Genomic DNA, 17187 nt, shown 5'->3' with positions numbered 1-17187 from the left:
ATGGTATCACATGTATGGGGGTGGGGTTTTGGGAACTTCCTCTTCCTCTTCAAAGAAAATGGCGGCCATCACCACAAGGACATTTAATGGAAAGAAGAAAAGTAAGTGCTTAATCAAGTTAGTTGAGCATTTAACATTTAAAATGTTGTTGTTGTTTTTTCTATGAATCTCTTAAAAACACTTAAAATATATTTCTGAAGTAATGTAACAATGTTTTACCATCATAGGAGAGTGTTAAAAAACTATTTTACTTATACTTACATTATATGATTCAGTTTTATGTGTACAGTGTTATGAAGTCCACTGAAATGGACACTTTATATTTCTTAAATAAAAACATTTTTTTCAAAAAAAAAAGTTTTCAGTATGCTCATTGTCTTCCAAACTATTGGGGAAGTTAAGAAAAAAAAGAATTTGGAGATATTTTTTTCTTGGTAGTCAGGAGGTTAAAAGTGCTGTTCAGTTATACTGTATATTGCTGTCCATGTGATGTGCCATGAGCTGCCAATCAACCTGAACTGAAACTGCATCCCCTATGTGTGATTGTGATTATTAACATTCTCTTATCTTCAAACAATACATAAAGTATGTATAAAACAATTGCAGAATTTCAGTTTTGGAATAACAACACATACAAACAAATGCTAACCAAACAAATGGTTCCCTTCCAGCTCACTGATAGAAATGGTGATAGAATAGAACAGTGATGACATTCTCAAAGTTCTCATGTACAGCGTCATGCCTTTGGTATAAAATAGAGTAAAGCAAAGAACGTTTGAAAAGAGAAAATGAGTTGTTTATTTTACAATGACATTCTAAAATGTGTTAGTACTGCTAAAACATAAGAAATTATAGAATCATAGTCATGCTTCAAACTGTTTCATCTTAATTAGTATTAGAGATGTATTTAATGTTGATTCAGTCATTCAGCCTATTTAAATAAAGTGAAGTATTCAGTCTGCAGTTTGGTATCATGTTTACAGAGAAAGCAAAGGATTGAGTTGTCTGAGGAGATCAGAAAGAACATTACAGACACACATGTTAAAGGTAAAGGCTATCGGACCATCTCCAAGCAGCTTGATGTTCCTGTGACTGCTGATGTCCATGCTATTAAGAAGATGAGGGGGGCATATTTTTGGGGGCAGCCAGAATGGCTAAAATGATTATTGTGAAAATGGCTTTGCTGCCATCTGTGGTCAATATGTGGAATTGCACAGCAATTCATTCTTCACTTTCCAGAACACTATGACAACAATGAAATATGTATTAACAAAATGTCCACTGAAAGTCATAATTGTCTGTGTCATTAGACACTCTTTATACTGGAGTTTGTGTATCCTGATTAATTAATTTCTCCTGCTTCTCTGCTGACTCCTTCTCCTTCCTGATGTGTGTGGAGTCTGATGCCTCCTGGGCCTCAGGAAGATCTCCAAGAGCCTTCTTCGCTTTAAACAGGTTTGGGAACTTGAATCCTCTGGAGTCTGAACTCCTAGTAGAACCAGCTCTAGAACTCATAGATCCAACTCCAGAACTCTGTGAAGAAGCTGTAGACCTCATGGAACCACGGAGAGAGCTGATGTCATATCCTGTCTGTGATCTGAGGGAGCTGTATGCAGAGCTGGTGAAAGACCAGTGGTCAGAATTTCCACTGGATTCTCCACCCACTAGGAAAGAAGACAGAGTGAAGTGAAGAAGATCATAATGAACCGTAACAGTAAATAGCAGAACACAGTGTTCTGAGTACAGGGCATGAAAACACCTTGAGTGTCCTCTGTGCTCTGTATCTGATCATCTGCAGATCTCTGCCTGCTCCTTAATGTATGTCTATATCTGCCATTGTCCATGATTTTCTATCTGGTCCTTTAGCACAGTGGTTCCCAAAGTGTGGTCCAGGACTCCTGGGTGTCCCATAGATTGAAGGTCCACAACATAATTTTGTAAATGATAAACTTGTTCTGTGTCATGAAAATGCATATCTGCAGATGCTGCCAATTAAACAAGCATATTGTGTCTGTTACTCCCACCTACTTTAGCAATCGGCCAATAGAAACAGATATGATTGTATTAATCTGACATGAAGCCCTCACTTCACATTCAAACCACATTGAACCTCCTGCTTAGCCCCAGAGAACACATCCACAAAACCTCATCACAGCAGGCTGACAAGATATCAGCAGCTCTAACTTGAGGTTGGTCTCATGACCAACGTACTAATTGTCTCTAAATAACTAAAATATGCACAAAAATGTTCAAACACAACACCAGCTCAAGACACAACTGAAGAGCACAGGTGCTATACCATGTAATCCACTCAGCCATATTATAACCAACAAAATACTGTTTTGAGATAATCTGTCAGCATAAATCACTGTATACAAATCATGTTTCCTTAGCTGAAAACGTTACACATTTCTTTGAACTATTTGCTCACTTCTTGGTGGTATAATGTCAAAGCTTCTTGCTTTCTTGACAGGACGCGTATGTTGTTCCTCTCGCCCATCCTGAGATCTGAAGGAGCTGTATGCAGAACTACTGAGAGATCTGGAGTCAGCGAGGGAGTCTCCACTCACTATCAAAGATTAAATAATAGAGATGTATTACATTCATAAATAGATGTGGACACAAATGAAAAAAACTTCATATAAGGATATAAAACTCTCCATAGAGAGAGTTCATTTTCTCTCACTATAAGGTAGCAAATAAGTGTAGACTTTTACTGAGATAATGAAAATTATTCAAAACAAACAGACAAAAAAAGTTAAATATGTTGACTTTTTAAAAAATACGATTTTTTTTTTACAGTGTGTTGACTCATGAAACTTAGTTGAAATTACATTAGTTATTTTGAAGTTAAGTTGAAGTAACTTAAGGAAAGACTTGATGGCCCCAAGTTTGGCAGTGATATCTCCATGCCATGAGTATATGATGATAATTACAATGAAATGATGAAGGTTGACACCGGAATTATATGTCAAGGCGGAGACTCTGAAATGGGTGAGACCTCCTTGGTGAAGTGAATTTGATCGAATCACATGCAAGTTCTTTGAAACCAGGTGCATGTGATTGGAGATATCACCACCGAACTTCGGACCAATGATTGAGATAAGTGTAATATTTTCTAGTTTACCACTTCTTTCTGATTATTTGAGTTATATTTACTTTACAAACCTTATTTGGCAGAACAAAAGGCAAGCTATATTTTTTACAGTGTAGTTGTTATTCACCAATCTCATCATGCTGCCCACTGCTTCCTGCCACCATCTCTTCTATCTTCTCCATCAGCTGTGTAACCTGCATGTGATCATCTCTGTTCTGGTTGTTGAGGACATGATATCTGTTCCCACATTTCTCTACCAGCCAGTGCAGACTCTCTCCTCCACTCTCAATGTGCTGCTCAATGGGTGTGTCTCCCAGCCAGTCTCCACAGGTGAACAGCACTATAGTGTGACTCCACACTCTCTCACTGAGAAGCTCCAGGTGTTCCTGCACTGACCTTCTATATGTCTCAGGGAATGAACTGTCCCCACTTATGACCAGCAGTATAGCGTGGGGTCCAGGAGGACACAGAGACACACTGAGCTCAATCTCCTCTCTAGTCAGTTCAGTGTTCTCTAACTGAAGATTAATCCACCATCCTGGAGCCTCCACCACAGTGACCTGCCTCCCTGCTACTTCTCTCTGTCTCTTCACACACTGAGCTGTTCTCCCTACAGTATCAAACTCCTCTCTTCCCAGGATGGTGTTTCCTGATGAACTCTTCCCAGCAGCTCTGTATCCCAGCAGCACAATCTTCAACTCTGGCAGATGATGCACTGAAGAATGTGTTAGAACGTGTGAATATGTTAGAACAATACTGCTTTTCTCTTTCAGGTTATAACGTTGATTGTATGCCCTGATGTAAAACCAACAACTGAATATGTAACTTCAACTTTATGGTTTTACTGTTACAAATTTTGATAATCAAGTAGGCCTATACCGAAAGGGCATATTGTTTGCCATGAAAATATTGCAGTTCCAATGCTAATATTGACTAGCCTGACGAGCCAGACCCACATCAAGATGTACTGTAGGGTCTGCACCATTTGCAGTGCTCAAAACCGAAGGGCAGGATAATCGGTTGTCTTTCAAATTCCCTCTGCACACAATAGGATAGGATTACAACTCATGAGTCCCATGCGTTTTCCCACCAGCGGAGCTAGTTGGCTAGTTGATCAAACTTTTGCCAATTTCAATGAAGTTTAACTTGTGTCACGCTGTTAGCCAGCAGCAGCATCCATCTTCTTTGTTTTCAAGTAGCAGGGAATTCATGCGGAACCGTTGCAATTCTGCCATCATTATGTTAAGCCCTCCCACCGACTCAATACATGATGTGATTGGCCTGACCGAAGTTTAATTCCAGCTCTCAAGCCAACGGAGAGTTGCTAGACTACCCTGGCTGCGAATTACATTTGCTGCCGCTAGGGTGCGTCTAGATTTCTAGGCTAAATATTGACATATTGAAGACATACTTCTTCATGAGATAAAACATTCTGAATAAGTAGAGCTCAGATCCTAAGATGTATTAATTTAATCTGGCAGCAGAAGACAGGTACCACTGGCATCATAACACCAGACACAGTATGAATAAAGCATGGCTCATTTCAAAGCATAACATAGACCATGTCCAAAATTTGAAATTATCTAACGCTTGTTAAGATTTTGGCAGCTTGACCATTTCACAAATGTTTATGGGAACACACTTAAAGAATTGACAGTAGGGTTCATTCCCATATCATGTGCATTCCCAGTTGTGGACTTCACTCTCATGATGCAGTTGGATATATTGGTTGATGTGAAGAGATTTGTAGACTCTACATAATAACATTTTGCTCTGAAGAGAGACTAGCTTGTGCAATTTCAGAAACTCTGACGATCCCTATTTCCCTTTTTTCAGTGAGGAGAGAAACAGACATGCAGAATGAAAGAAAATCTAATCATAGACTAGAACAGAACACATTGTCAAGTAATAAGAAATCACATTAAGATCATATTTCTCACCGTTGTCAGACATTTTGCCTCCTTGAAGTGAAGCACACTGAAGACAGTCAGTCCATGTGATGTCTCGTTGTCTTATCTATGTCTCAGGTTATTATGGGATACTTCCTGTCTGCGAGATGAGTGCTATTCAGTGTTAATAACAATGTCTCTCTTCTCCAACAGAATGATCAACAAGTTGATGGTATTAAGTGACAAACTGGGAGGAGAATGAATCTGCAGACAACCAAATTCTCAACAAAACAATCCAGAAGAATACAGTTTTCTGAAAACTAAGACATGAAATAAGATAGTTATGTGATATCACCGTATGGGTAAGTGTTTCCAGAAGTTTCCCAGGGTTCTTGTGTGTGGTTTGTGTTCTTAGCCGATCTTGAATGAGTTTGTGTCTTTCCCCTCCTACCTGCTTCTGTCGCGCTGCTGCTGCAGGTGAAAAGAACACAAGGGTTATTATCTCTAGTTCAGAGAGGACTGGAAGAGGCTTGCATGTACGCCCCTTTTACTGATTAATGATTACTGACTTTTAACCGTTACCTGGGAGAATCAGGAAGAGAGAAAAAAAGCTGCCATTTGCCATCCTTATTATAGGAGTCATCTGAGTCCATGGCAATGTTTAGTCTGCCATTTACTGTAAATAATCTGAACTAATTCACACTTTCAATTATACTAAAAAATAAAAGAGCTCAAATGGTCTCAGCCAGGTATGCTGTATTTGTGGAAGTGGAAAGCATGACCAGGCAGGTTGGACTGGTTGGGGAGTTGATATTTGCACATTGCAAATCCAGATATATTTGACCAGTGTCATATACTCAGCAGACATTAAGATCTGTGCATTTAGAAGTGATTTAAAAAATGCCCATGTGTGTGTCCGGTTGTTATGTGGACTTCCCCCTGATCATTTAGAAGTGATTTAAAAAATGCCCATGGGTGTGTCCGGTAGATATGTGGACTTCCTCCTGATCTCAGCCCACAGACCTCCCCCTCTACTCCAGTGCCACCTGCAGGACAAGAGTGCTCATGGCAGTTGAGAAGAAAGCAGGAATTCTAAACGTGTGACATAATTCAAATGTATCCTATTGGAATATTGTACCATCTAGTCTGTTGTTCATATGTCTCCTATTGAAATATTGTACCAGTCTGTTCTTTTAATGACACTATTTCAGATACAGATATTCAACACTACCACACTGATGGTATCATGACAAAAACACACATCCCAGTTTAGAAATATTCCTCTAAGTCCCCTTCTGCCCTCTGCTGTTGGAGAGAATAACTGCATCCCTCAGTCTACAAGCCTGACTGTTAATATTTAAAAGCAATAAAACACCATAAAGTTGAATTTGAGCTCGATTGGACTTTCCTCTGTGGTCATTTGTTTCAGAGTTTATATTTGTTTCTGGTGGATACAAATGTCGCTGGGACCACCTTTATTTACCTTGAATTTCCCCTGGGGATCAATAAAGTATCTATCTATCTATCTACCTGTGCTGTACCTGTGCTTTCCTGGTACCAACAGATAGAACAATTCTTTAGGTTGTGCACCTGTGCTACACTGGTTCTGGCTGTAAGATAGAACAGATAGAACAAGCCAAATCGAGAGACTCAGTTCTCCGGATCCAGCACTACTGAGGAAGTGAAGTCAGTAGAGCAGCCATTCCACACGAGGGACTGGTCAGGGGCGCAGGAGGCACGGGGGACGTGGGGGATGTGTCCCACGCAGTGCTGAAGAGACAGCCGTCGTCCCCCTCACTTTTGATAAGGAAAAAAAGCCTTATATAAGCTAAATAAATAATAACCTATAGGGTTTGCGCTAACTATGTAAAACTCCCCATTAACAGCATCACATCACTAACCACAGCCATCTACAGTACTGTAAGACTGCACAATCTCATATTCACTCTGTTGGATATCTGAAGCCAGTTTGTCTACTAACAACCATCATTAGAGATGCTTTTCGTTTGGAGCGGCATACTGGTAGGCCATCAAAAGCATAACATTTTCGGTTTGGTTTGGGATCTAATTTACTTTTGGACTGTTTGATTATATTGCTAAATGTTGGGACTGATGGGCACTGAACTCTGGGAGATATTTGATGGTTCACTGTTATGTTTCATGCAGTTGAAAAAGTGTCGGGATTTCCACCACTGTTTATTGCGAGACAAGGCAGCCATTCATTGAATAGGGGTTGTGCTGTAATAGAAACCTTTTTGCGTAGCCAAGTAGCCTAAATTGAGTTATTGTTTAATTATGCATGATTTAGTAGGCTACTTGTTATTAAATTCGTAGGCTGGAATGCCTTGAGTCACGCAACAATTAAATGTAGTAGGCTTCAGCCTCTGGCAATTAGCTCGAAAGGGGCGGCAAGACAATGAGCTGCGTGTGTTGGAGACCCATGGTAGGAAAACGACTTTATTAATCCAACCAACAATATAATAAAATATTAAGAAGAGGTGTTATTTCATTGACTTAAATCGAAGCAATGTCTTCTAGTGCTGGTGGACTGATGGCAATTGCTGGTATGGTATAGGCAAATATGGGAACCTGCCTTTATTTGTCCTGCCAGGGCTCGAATTACGTTGGAGCCAGAGGGAGCCGAGCTCCCATAGAGTGACGACTGGCTCCCATGAAAGCAACAAAGTCAAAAACCTGAGGGGGTCTCTCATATCTGAAGGTGTCTGGCATTGTAATTTAATCTTAAACAACCGCTCATTATCCATCCCTGTGCGATCTGTTATCAGTGGCGCAAAAAGTGCACTATATGCAGCGCATAGGGGCGCAGCACCATGGGGGCGCCAAAGTGATGGTAAAAAAAAAAAAAAAAGAAGTTTTGGTATTTTCTATATGTAGCTGCTATTGTGCTTTTCTTAATCATTTCTGAATTTCCTCAATGTTTTAAATAACATTTTAGAACAAAACAGGCTAGAGTAGACGCCCTATCTCATAAAGGCTTCTACATACCTGACGCACCCGACCGGTAGAGCGACAATGTGACGTCAAAATGACGTAGATCTCTCTGGCGCGCCAGGGTTTTGGCCGTGTAGCGCGAGGTAGCGCACCACTCATTTTTTTTCAGACGAGCGCGACAAGGCGGAAACAGGAAGATGGACTAGTTCGAGGGCAAGCGAGTTGCAGTGTTTTGTTACAGTCGTGAATGTTTAATAGTTTGCTGGATAAGTTAACAAAGTTACCAGTGAGAGTTGCAACACATGGAATTAAGAGGAAAGAATAGAAACGATTTATTTTCAAACAAAGGATATCTATTAAGGCCTGAACAAAATCTCTTTCCACTTCAGGAAATTACACAAACTCAGCCAGCTGCTAGCTAGCTAGCTAGCTAACTAAACTGTTTAAATTATTAAAATTTCCCTAAGTACCTATCTATATATCCATCTATCTATCTATCTATCTATCTATCTATCTACCTGTGCACACACCTTGGAAACTACATGATAATGATGATGGTAGTTGTGAATAGTAGCAACCAAAGTCTGAAGTACCATCACAGAGGCTAGCTACTGGTGTTTCTTACTGCAGCTTCTTCTGCTGTGTAAGTAGTTAATGTTAGTCTTTTCACAACAGCGACACCTCTGTTCAGGAGAATATTGCAACTAGTGTTGCGACCACCACGCGCGAGTATAAATGGTTACGGCGCTTCTGTGACGTCACATTGTCGCGCTACTGGTCGGGTGCGTCGAGTATGTGGGACGTTTAAGATTCCACCGTAGAATTTTGACACAAGAGGGAGCGGGGGCGCCGTGAGCGCTGAGCGAGCAGATAGAATAGCCTACGAATAGTGAGTTCAGATGTCTATGGAAAATGGATAAATCAAGAAAGCTGTCGGGGGCGAAAAATAGAAAAAGAAAGAGGGAAAAGGAGATGGCATGTCAAGGGATGCGACAGCAGTTAAACAAGTGGATGGTGAAAGGCAACAGGTAGGAATTAAAGTTTGACGGCTGTGCTTGGAGGCTTGCAAATAACGTTATTCACGTTAAGAGACTAGCTAGCGATTACTAACGTAGCAGCCAAATGGGGGTTCACAGCTAGCTTCTAGCTTAATGCAAAACCAATGTTGCTGCGCTGACAGCTGGAAAATATAAGGTAGCATGTACAATAAATGACAAGAATCCGGAAAACATAACTTGTGCAATAACTCATGCATAAATAATATGCAATAAAGATTTTGTTTTACCATTAGCTGTTCATGTTAGCTGTGCTGTCAGACATGTAGGCTCCTTTACATCTGTTGGGTGAAATGGAAGCTGTAATTACAGGGTCACATCTCTCTCTCTAAAGGTCTGTGCTAACCCAGATAGCAATTTCCTTTGGGCCGGATCCGCATAAAAGCCTTTAGATCCGCCTGTAGCGGACATACGGTATCTGACTGTGGGCCAGGTCTACTCCCGATACAGGTTTCAGCTCTGCTAGCAATGCTGTTTTATCACCGGTTTACAGATTTGTCCCAGGTCCAATTTCCGCAACTCAACTGGAAGTCAGGAGATGCGTTTAAAATACAAAACACTGATTTGGCCCAAACCTGTAATACGGATATGAGCCGAAGGACCAATTTTTCACAGCAGACCCAGGTGGTAATGATATTAATTAAGGTGCTGATTCTGCTAAATTGACTGTCCTTTCCCTACTTAATTGTCAACTGGCTGCTAAAGGGAAAAAAAAGGTATTTTGGAATGGCACAAATTTAGAAACCATAGGGGTGCACTATGTTCTCATGGCCACTTCATTTCTACAGTAAGGCTGGAAAAGAAGATATAGTTGGCTCAATATTGATCATATGTTCATTTCATTATTTTTATTATTACCTAGCAGTGGTAAAAGTAGTCAATTGTTGTTTGTGTCAGATCTAACAGTGCTATGAAACAACCCCATATTCTTGCCACGCATGCAGAAGTCCAAGCAGTAGCCTAATGTTAATCAAGGATCTTTGGTTTGCTCACTATCAATCTTTTGACATGATTTGCCAGCCTGGGGTTGGACTAGGACAGCCCAACTTTTCAAGGTAGTATCTGCTTTTTATCTCTGTTGGTTTATTCAGAGACAACAACAAGCAACCGAGCGATTGATAACTTTACTATTATTTTCCAGCAACAACTAGCTTAACTTAAGCAAAACAGCTATCACAATAACTATTTTGGAAAAAACAGTGATAACCCTAACAGGATCACTGATGATAAAAAACGAGTGTAATTGTGACTTAGCCTATTTGCAAAAAGGAATAAATGTAGAATTAACACGACTTAAACTTTGTCTGGGATTGCACTTCTACAGCCAGGTTGTTGAATAAAAAAAAATAATAAGACACTTATGTGTAAAGTTTTTTTTACCCCCCTTGTGTTTGTAGCCTAGCTTATATTTATCAGTTGAGCTGTTGGGAAAACGTTACGAACTTTAGCCTGGGTGAACCTATAACGAACCTGTTAGCAAATGTGTAGCAAACAGATTTTTCAGGATAATTAGCCCTAATTACCAATCACATTTCACATGTCAAATAAAGCCGGCTGATGTCTGATAAACGGGTCCGTACCACACACAATAAGCGGACCCGTATTGCATATGATAAACAGATCTGGAACACGTCAGTAACACAGACTACCATACGGAACTGGGCCAGTCTTAGCCCTTATTGGTACCAGATCCGTCAAATGGATCCAGACCAATTTTGGACCGATGTGCGTTTGGACGCCGGATCAGGTCCATTATGCAGATCCGTGCCGGACGTTGTGGTAGGTGTGGCCCAGTTCTGTCCCAGTGTATGTTTGCTATCTGGGTAAGGCCTTCCGTAGCTTATGTAAGTGTGATGAAAAGAAAGGGTAAAGGATCGGATAGACAAACAGACAGGTGTGTGTGTGTGTGTGTGTGTAAGAGAGAGAAAGAGAAAGTGAGACACTACCAGCATGGATGGATTATGAACTTTCAGGCCCCTGGGCCCAGATGTATTAAAGGCCACCCACTAATTATTGCGTGGGACATATTTAAACATTTATTTGATGTGATTTCCTATATTCTGGTGCATTTTGGGGATGGCCAATACTTTAATTTAATCAGATTCATAGCCTATATGTTGATATGATGTGTTGATATTGAGGCAATGATTCCATGCAATGGCTTGGGCCCCCTGACTCCTTGTCTCCCCTGGGCTTGGGCCCGGTAGGCCCATGCAGTAATCCATCCCTGACTACCATTGACAGTTGGCTGATGATAGCTGGCAGTGATAGAATTTAGAATATCGAATAACCTGAAGCACATACTGCTCTGTTCTTCATGGTTGGTGATATTAGTGACCTTCTAGCTTCTAGCACATTTTCATAGTCCATGGTGGCACAGTCTAGTTAGGTTATATTCTGAGGTGTGTCTTTCTGTTGGTTCAGGTGATGGCACACATATTCTAAAAGAAACAGATTTTGGGCTATGTATCCAGTGGCAGATATGTGTGGACTGGAGAATGAACCATCACTAGAGACATATGCCAAATTTCTTGTTTTTGTCCATGAGAGAGATGGGGATCACAGATCAGCCAACGATTACATTGTTACAGTGCAGTTATCTTACAAGAGAACAAAGCAGTTTGGCACAGGAACTGCTACAAATCCACCTGTAACAGTGAGCATCTGCAGCATGCTAAGATTCGCTACTAGAAATCATGTGAAGCAGGCAGGACTCAGTGTCTTCAGAAAAGACGTGGTAGACCATCTTCTGAACCTGCAGCAACACCTGCAACTGCATCAAGTCCATCTAGAGGGACTTTGTACACTTGTTCAGCAGCAGCTGCTGCCAGCATAGATAAGTGCTTCTTCTGTCAGAAGCAGACAAAAGAGCTTCTTCATGAGGTATCCTCTTTCAATGCAGGCAACCAACCAAGAACTATAAGTAATATTTTGAAGTCAATGACTTTTAACAGGTAGCCAGTGTAAAGATGCTAGGATGGGGAAAATATGTTCATATTTTTTGTGTGTGTGAGCAGCTGCATTTTGAATAAACGGTTAGCTCTTTAGACAGGTATTATTACAGCCAGCATAATAGCATTGCAATCGTCTATCCTTGAGATGACAAAACATTAATTTCTTGGCATCTGGTAAGGAGAAGGACTTCCTTATCTTTGAAATGTTCCTTAAATGGAAAAAAAAAGTTTTGGTGATCTGTTTTATGTGATTACTTAGTGCTAGGTCCTGGTCAATTATAAATCCCAGGTTTTTAACACTTGTGGATGAGGTCAGTGGAAGATCACTATATGTACTGTAGCCTGTGATGTGGATAGGATATCCCTCATCTTTTTGAACCTAAAACCATGACTTCTGTTTTATCTGAGTTCACAAGCAGGAAATTATTTGTCATCCATGTCTTTATAGCTCTTATACATGTGTCAAGTTTGGCTAACGGGGTTAATTCATCAGGTGTTATGGAGAGGTATAGTTATGTATCATCTGCTAAACAACAGGGGCCCCAGTACTCCATAATCTGGGTAGATGGTTTATTATGGACCTGTACAAATTGTTGACGGTTAGGAAGGTATGATCTAAACCAAGCGAGTGCTGAGTCTTTGATGCCTATCAAATTTTCAAGCCTAAGTAGTATGTCATGGTCTATGCTGTCAAAGGCAGCGCTGAGGTCCAGGAGGACCAGTATAGATACAAGGCTAGGTTTTTTGAGGGAGAGCTTAATAACAGATGTCTTAAATGACTGTGGTACATGCCCTGACAGAATTATTTATAATCTAGAGCAAAACATTATCCAGGAAGGGGAGACCAGTCTTAAGAAGGTGAGTACAAATAGGGTTTAGTAGACTAGTTGTAGATTTTGATGAGGACATTGTGATGGTGAGATCTAATATGTTGTGTATATGTAAATGAATTAAATGTTGTTTGAGGTCTCATCTGTGATTCAGTGATTTTGCTATCTTTCAGCAATGGAGTATGTGTATTTGGTGAAACTGATTGGTTATTGATCTTATCTCTAATTGTTTGACATACAATCATAATACTGACATACAATCATACTGTTGAAAATAATAAAATAACTGTTTTGTGAACTTTATTCAACATAGCCAGTGATTTAGGCAATATTTATGGTGTTAATTATAGTGAAATATACAATTTCACAAAAATAGGGTTAAAACAGGTAAAAAAAAATGGAGACATCATTTTTCTCCATGTTCAATGACCTCTAAAGACAGTCCAACCACTCCAAAAATTAACATTTCAATCCCACATAAACCACATAGGCCCCCTGACTATAGGCTGGTTTTAACACAATTCACAAAACCACACACCCAAACTGCAAAATACTTTATATATCCTGCAAAATGAAGCACTGTGGCCAAAACCACATATAGCATTATCAAAATCAAACTCTTGCACCACATGGCACACATTTCAGTCATATTAACAGATGTTTGTCTAACCAACTACCGCCGCCCAGTCCAGCACATTTTTTCCACAAAAATAAGTCAAGCTGAAAGGCCTATATGATTCTAACTGTCTTACTGAATTGCATTAGCCACACTCAATTCTCACTGGTATCTGCTAGACAACAAGAAGCAAAACATGATTAGTTCATAGATTTAACATGTAAAATACATTTTATAAACCCCACCCCCATCTTGCCTGTTCATAATTCTGAGAAATTCTTGAATTGTGTGCATGCACGTGTTTATGTTTATGTGTGTGTGTGTGTGTGTGTGTGTGTGCGCGCGTGCATGTGCTTGTGTGTGTGCATGTGCATGCATGCGTACATATGTCTACTGTGTGTGTATGTGTCATACGTATGATTACTGTGAATGTATGTGTCAGGACACACTGACTCAGACAGAGAATTCAGATCCAGGTTTTCAGATTTAATGATCACCACGTTAAACAAGGAAGTTGCAGGCCCAAGGCTTAGCAAACACACAGGAGACACAAAGTTAACAGAAATCCGGCAAAAGGTCCAAAGCACAGAAGATTTGCTAAAGAGTTCAAATAATAAGGTAGTCCAAACAAATGATATAACTTAACTGCCTCTCTCTCTCTCTCTGTTCTCTCTCACACATAATATATTTATCTTCAAACTAGATAAAGCTAGGCTCTATGTGTTAAACAATTTCAGTTTTGAACAACACATACAAACAAATGCCAAATTTGTTGGTTCCCTTCCAGCTCACTGATAGAAATGGTGATAGAATAGAAAAAGCAATGACATGTATAGCAACGAGCCTTTAGTATGAAATAGGATAAAGCAAAGAACGCTTGAAAAGATAAATAGTTGTTTATTTTACAATGACATTCTAAAATGTCCTAAGCAAATGTGTTATTACCGCTTAAAAAACATAATAAATTATAGGATTATAGCCATGCTTCAAACTGTTTCATCTTAATTAGTATTACAGATGTATTCAATGTTAATTCTGTCATTCAGCCTATTTAAATGGAGTGAAGTATTCAGTCTGCAGTTTGGTATCATTATGTTTACAGAGAAAGCAAAGGATTGAGTTGTCTGAGGAGATCAGAAGGAACATTACAGACACACATGTTAAAGGTAAAGGCTATCGGACCATCTCCAAGCAGCTTGATGTTCCTGTGACTGCTGATGTCCATGCTATTAAGAAGATGAGGGGGGCATATTTTTGGGGGCAGCCAGAATGGCTAAAATGATTATTGTGAAATTGGCTTTGCTGCCATCTGTGGTCAATATGTGGAATTGCACAGCAATTCATTCTTCACTTTCCAGAACACTATGACAACAATGAAATATGTATTAACAAAATGTCCACTGAAAGTCATAATTGTCTGTGTCATTAGACACTCTTTATACTGGAGTTTGTGTATCCTGATTAATTAATTTCTCCTGCTTCTCTGCTGACTTCTTCTTCTCCTTCTTGGTGTGTGTGGAGTCTGATGCCTCCTGGGCTTCAGGAAGATCTCCAAGGGCCTTCTTCACTTTAAACAGGTTTGGGAACTTGAATCCTCTGGAGTCTGAACTCCTAACAGATCCAGCTCTAGAACTCATAGATCCAACTCCCGAACTCTGTGAAGAAGCTGTAGACCTCATGGAACCACGGAGAGAACTGATGTCATATCCTGTCTGTGATCTGAGGGAGCTGTATGCAGAGCTGGTGAAAGACCAGCGGTCAGAATCTCCACTGGATTCTCCACTCACTACAAAAGAAGACAGAAATGTCAGTGAAGAAGATGGATCATAATGAACCGTAACAGTAAATAGCAGAACACAGTGTTCTGAGTCCAGGGCATGTAAACACCTTGAGTGTCCTCTGTGCTCTGTATCTGATCATCTGCAGATCTCTGCCTGCCACATACCACAGGCAAGAAGAGTTTTCCAAAAAAGCTGACAAGATATTGAAATTCTCAGCACCTCTGACATGTAGACATACTGAGGTTGGTATGCTTGAGGTATTAGGCTCTAAATAACTAAATAATGCACACAAATGTTCACACATAACACAACTCAAGACAGAATTCATGTGCACAGGTGCCATTCTATGTAGTCCAGCCATATTATGTGTTTTTACTGTAAAGAGAAATATCAGTATAAATCCCTCTACACACACCCTTAGCTAAACAAGGTTTTTGTTCAGCTAAGGAATCAACATTGTCTCTAAATAAAGTAAGAAATGCATACATATTTTCATACACAATGTAAATCAATATATGTTATCCACCATATAACAAATGAAATACATTCCTGATAAATATTTGACATAGTTGCAGCATAACCAAATAATCCAAATTGTCTGAACTATTTGCTTACTGTCTGGTGGTATAATGTCAAAGCTGCTTGCTTTCTTGACAGGGCGTGTATGCTGTTCCTCTGGTCCAGCTTGTGATCTGAAGGAGCTGTATGCAGAACTACTGAGAGACCAACGGTCAGAGAGGGAGTCTCCACTCACTATCAAAGATAAAAACATAATCAGAAATTAAAATGAATAAACACATATTAATAGATAGATTAATTCTTGAATTTCCCTTGGGGATCAATAAAGTATCTATCTATCTATCTATCTATCTAGATACATAATATCAATTACAGTAAATTAATATAATGAATAAATTAAGAAATAGATTTGTATACAAATGAAAACGAATATATGATTCAACGTGTAGTCTTTCCAACATTTTAAAACTGTTCATTTGACCTATTGTATTGTTTTTTTGTTGTGTTTTGTATTTGTAAGTCTGTTTGGACAAAAGTGTCTGCCAAATCCCATTACCATAACTTCATATAAAGATATAAAACTCTCCAGCAAAGTAAGAGTTAATTTTCTCTCACAATGGGGTAGCAGGTATGTTAGCATTTTTACTGATAATGGTTAGTTGTTATTCACCAATCTCATAATGTTGTTCTCTGTTTCCTGCCACCATCTCTTCTATCTTCTCCATCAGCTGTGTAACCTGCATGTGATCATCTCTGGTCTGGTTGTTGAGGACATGATATCTGTTCCCACATTTCTCTACCAGCCAGTGCAGACTCTCTCCTTCACTCTCAATGTGCTGCTCAATGGGTGTGTCTCCCAGCCAGTCTCCACAGGTGAACAGCACTATAGTGTGACTCCACACTCTCTCACTGAGAAGCTCCAGGTGTTCCTGCACTGATCTTCTCTCTGACTCTGTGAACTGAGTGTCCACAGGTATGACCAGCAGTAGAGCATGGGGTCCAGGAGGACACAGAGACACACTGAGCTCAATCTGCTCTCTAGTCAGTTCAGGAGTGTCCTCTAACTGAAGATTACTCCACCATCCTGGAGCCTCCACCACAGTGACCTGCCTCCCTGCTACTTTTTCCTGTCTCTTCACACACTGAGCTGTTCTCCCTACAGTATCAAACTCCTCTCTGCCCAGGATGGTGTTTCCTGATGACCTCTTCCCAGATCTTCCGGATCCCAGCAGCACAATCCTCAACTCTGACAAGTAGTGAGCGTCACCGTGATGGGAATGATTACAAACCATTTGATATTGGACATGTAATAATCTTCACATTTGCTTGTGATTGACACTTATATAGTGATGAGGTTCCCTGATGTATTGTAAGTAAGGGATAACTGTACCAGAACAGCAAATGTAGAGTCCAGGGGCTTCATTCATAAATGCTGTATATGCACAAAAGAAGGCATACGCCACTTTCTACACAATTTTTTGGAGTTGACTTGAA

General features: G+C 39.9%; 2 protein-coding genes across 2 annotated transcripts; both read right to left on the bottom strand.

Moving 5' to 3' along the window:
• Positions 1-807: 807 nt before the first annotated feature.
• Positions 808-5671, bottom strand: LOC121690704 (GTPase IMAP family member 9-like). The gene is made up of 7 exons (XM_042071119.1): positions 5569-5671; positions 5342-5457; positions 5038-5146; positions 3225-3812; positions 2432-2569; positions 1252-1664; positions 808-1007 (listed from the first exon to the last, which is right to left on the bottom strand). The coding sequence occupies exons 3-6, from the start codon at positions 5048-5050 to the stop codon at positions 1318-1320; spliced, it is 1086 nt and encodes a 361-aa protein (XP_041927053.1). The 5' UTR covers positions 5051-5146; positions 5342-5457; positions 5569-5671; the 3' UTR covers positions 808-1007; positions 1252-1317.
• Positions 5672-14545: 8874 nt separating this feature from the next.
• Positions 14546-16985, bottom strand: LOC121691435 (GTPase IMAP family member 9-like). The gene is made up of 3 exons (XM_042071177.1): positions 16364-16985; positions 15790-15927; positions 14546-15179 (listed from the first exon to the last, which is right to left on the bottom strand). Exons 1-3 carry the CDS (start codon positions 16983-16985, stop codon positions 14830-14832), a joined length of 1110 nt encoding a protein of 369 aa, XP_041927111.1. The 3' UTR covers positions 14546-14829.
• Between the last annotated feature and the right edge of the window lie 202 nt (positions 16986-17187).

The sequence above is a fragment of the Alosa sapidissima genome, chromosome 2, assembly GCF_018492685.1.
Source record: "Alosa sapidissima isolate fAloSap1 chromosome 2, fAloSap1.pri, whole genome shotgun sequence".
Taxonomy (NCBI): Eukaryota; Metazoa; Chordata; class Actinopteri; order Clupeiformes; family Clupeidae; genus Alosa; species Alosa sapidissima.
This window is presented reverse-complemented; position numbering and strand designations above follow the sequence as displayed.

Bases quoted from the DNA above. Each gene is read 5' to 3' on its own strand.
- LOC121690704 (XM_042071119.1), bottom strand. The intron at 2,570-3,224 runs GTGAATAACAAC...AATCTTTGATAG, and splicing joins TGGGCAGCATGATGAGATTG to TGAGTGGAGACTCCCTCGCT. The intron at 1,665-2,431 runs GTGAGCAAATAG...CTTCTTTCCTAG, and splicing joins TGACATTATACCACCAAGAA to TGGGTGGAGAATCCAGTGGA.
- LOC121691435 (XM_042071177.1), bottom strand. From the start codon at position 16,985: ATGGTTTGTAATCATTCCCATCACGGTGACGCTCACTACTTGTCAGAG. The intron at 15,928-16,363 runs GTGAATAACAAC...TATCTTTGATAG, and splicing joins AGAACAACATTATGAGATTG to TGAGTGGAGACTCCCTCTCT. The intron at 15,180-15,789 runs GTAAGCAAATAG...CTTCTTTTGTAG, and splicing joins TGACATTATACCACCAGACA to TGAGTGGAGAATCCAGTGGA.